We start from the raw sequence: 2763 nt of genomic DNA on the forward strand, positions 1-2763 counted from the left end.
AAACACGGAGGATATGCCCCTCCTTAGAGAGAGACACTATAAAAGGGAGTGACATGAGAGACTTCTCTTCATTGTTTTCAAAGATGGCCAAGAAGAAAAAGGGATGTTGTACGCGATTAAGAGCGCATGCCCCTCTTTTAAGAGTGTTATCAGACCCTCACTATTCCTCGTCTTTAAAAACGGGGATTTTAAAACATTGTTCTGGAGATTGTATTCTGAAAATTTGTGAGATCGTCTACAACCTATTAAAAGGGGTGTTACCTCTCAATTCGGCTCAGAAACGAAAACTAGCTCCAAAGAAACACATCTTAAGGAGACTGGTCCGACCCCAATCCATACAGAAACGACGAGCTTTATTAGTACAACAAAAAGGAGGAGGTATTTTACCCCTTTTAATCTCAGCAGCACCTTTACTGTTGGATGCCGGACATTCTGTCTATAAAGCCATTAAAAAGAAGAGGAACAACAAGATACAAAAATGAGTCGTAAAATGGTGTTAGTACCTGAAGTTCTGTTGAATGAACTCAAAGGTAAACTCCCCAAACCTCCGGAATTTCAATCTACTCTGAGTATAGGTCAAGAATTGGACCAGATTACCAGACGTGAAGATTTAACTCCAGAAGAAAAAGTGGCTTTATACGGTCAAGAACTTCATCGGTATAGGAATTATTTACAACAAGCGAGAGAGCCAACGACTACCAAAAAAACCCCTGCACCCTTAGCCCCAGCAGCACCAGCAGCCCCAGCCCCCGCAGCAGCAGCAGCAGCTCCAGCAGTAGCAGCAGCACCACTAGCAGCCTCAGATCCCGAGATCGATCAACAAATCATTCAAAGTGTGAATAAACCCATGCAAAGAAAAGCTGAATTATTATTAAATCATTTAAAGAAAACCAACGTCTTGACTTGGGATAAAGACGGAGAAATCAGTTATCGAGGTCAAAAAGTGCCCGATTCTAACATTGTGGATATAATGGCCGAAAACATGAGAACCAGATCCTTGAAAAATCGTCCGGTGCCTAAAGGATTAGATGAATTTGCTCAAGCTTTAAAAGAGACCCGTACTCCCATGACTTACTTGCAAAATCGAGACCTTATAAAAGCCATGCAGAAACCAGGAAAAATCAGTACTCCTAAAGGGGCTTTGAGTGACGACGACGACGAAGAGGAAGAGAGCGGATTTCAGGATGCTTCCTCTTCTTTTTTGACCCCTATTAGTCGACCTGTAGAGGCAAGATCAAGGGTGTTAAAAAAATTCACACCTAAATATAGTCCCTATCGAGCCCAAAAGCAATTAAAAGCCCAAGAAGAAGAAGCCAATAAGAAGAAATTAGAACAAATCGAGGAAAATTGGCTTCATTTGCCTAAGAAATGAAGAAGAAGAAGAAGAAGGGAGTAGAAGACATTTTAACAGAGATTTATTACGATCCTAAGAGAGGGTATGGAGGCATACAGACTTTGTATCGTCAGGTCAAAAGTCTGGGACATAAGATTTCTTTAAACACCATACGAGAATGGTTAAAAGAGCAAGATACCTATACCTTACATAAACCCATTCACCGAAAATTCCGGAGACAACAGACCAGAGTGACGGATATAGACGAACAATGGCAATTAGATTTAGCGGATGTGTCCAGTTTAAAGAAACATAATGACGGTTATACCTTTTTATTGTGTGCCATTGACGTCTTATCTAAATATGCATGGGTGGTGCCTTTAAAACAGAAAACGGGGAAAGAAATGATTCGAGGATTACAAGAGATTTTCCGACAAGACGGTCGACGTCCCGTCCGCATTCAATCGGATCAAGGCAAAGAATTTACCAATCGAGAATTCTTACAGGCGTTTAAATCCATTCATTTCTTTACCACTCGCAATACGGACACCAAAGCCAGTATCGTGGAACGATTTCAGAGAACCCTCAAAGCACGCATGTGGCGATATTTCACTCGGAATAAAACCAGACGGTATTTAGAGATCTTACCGGATTTAGTGTATGCTTACAATCATACCTATCATCGCAGTATCCAAAGAACCCCAGCTCAAGTGAAGCCCTCGAATGTGTTAAAAGTCTGGAAAACTTTATATGGGGAAGAATCATCACCTAAACCAAAACCCCCCAAGTTTAAAACAGGAGATAAAGTGCGCATCAGTAAAGCTAAACGCACTTTTGAAAAAGGATATTTACCGAACTGGACCACGGAAATATTTACCATTGCTCGACGAGTCCCCGGTCGGTATCCTTACGTGTATCGAGTACAAGATTATAACCAGGAGGAATTAGAAGGGACTTTTTACGAGAAAGAATTACAACAGATCATTAAAAAAGACGACGTGTACGAAGTGGAGGAAATCTTGGGGTATAAAAAGCGACGAGTCGGGAAGAAAATCATTCAAGAAGTCAAAGTCCGGTGGAAAGGATATCCCCCTAGTTTCGATTCATGGATTCCCCAAACGGATCTCATCAAATAACACCTCATTGGAAATGTTGTGGAGAGAATATTCCTCGAGAAGAAATTGTGTATTTTGCACAATTATTCATTTGTATTTCCCTCATCATCACCAGTGTGGTCATGTTAGCTTTACACGATTCTAATCGAGAATATTGGATGGTCTGTGTGAGTTCTTCGGTCGGTTACATCATGCCTAGTCCTACCATGATACATCATACCCCTAGGGTCAAGAAGACCAATTCACCCAGTTAATCCCGGAATCTAAAAATAGATACACCCCTCTATATAAAAAGGAGACACCATAACCCTAAGA

The 2763-nt window shown here is 41.1% G+C and overlaps 1 protein-coding gene across 1 annotated transcript; it reads left to right on the forward strand.

Moving 5' to 3' along the window:
• The first annotated feature begins 1368 nt into the window (after positions 1 to 1368).
• On the forward strand, positions 1369 to 2105 carry LOC134257268 (uncharacterized). The gene is made up of 2 exons (XM_062739910.1): positions 1369 to 1896; positions 2022 to 2105. The coding sequence occupies exons 1-2, from the start codon at positions 1369 to 1371 to the stop codon at positions 2103 to 2105; spliced, it is 612 nt and encodes a 203-aa protein (XP_062595894.1).
• Positions 2106 to 2763: the final 658 nt, after the last annotated feature.

This window comes from Saccostrea cucullata, unplaced genomic scaffold (assembly GCF_032062105.1).
Source record: "Saccostrea cucullata isolate Sc308-1 unplaced genomic scaffold, CSIRO_AGI_Scuc_v1 ctg16984, whole genome shotgun sequence".
Classification (NCBI taxonomy): Eukaryota; Metazoa; Mollusca; class Bivalvia; order Ostreida; family Ostreidae; genus Saccostrea; species Saccostrea cuccullata.

Excerpts from the sequence above, each read along its gene's own strand:
- LOC134257268 (XM_062739910.1), top strand. The coding sequence starts at position 1,369 with ATGAAGAAGAAGAAGAAGAAGGGAGTAGAAGACATTTTAACAGAGATT. Across the intron at positions 1,897-2,021 it reads CGGACACCAAAGCCAGTATC|TATCCAAAGAACCCCAGCTC; the intron begins GTGGAACGATTT and ends CTATCATCGCAG.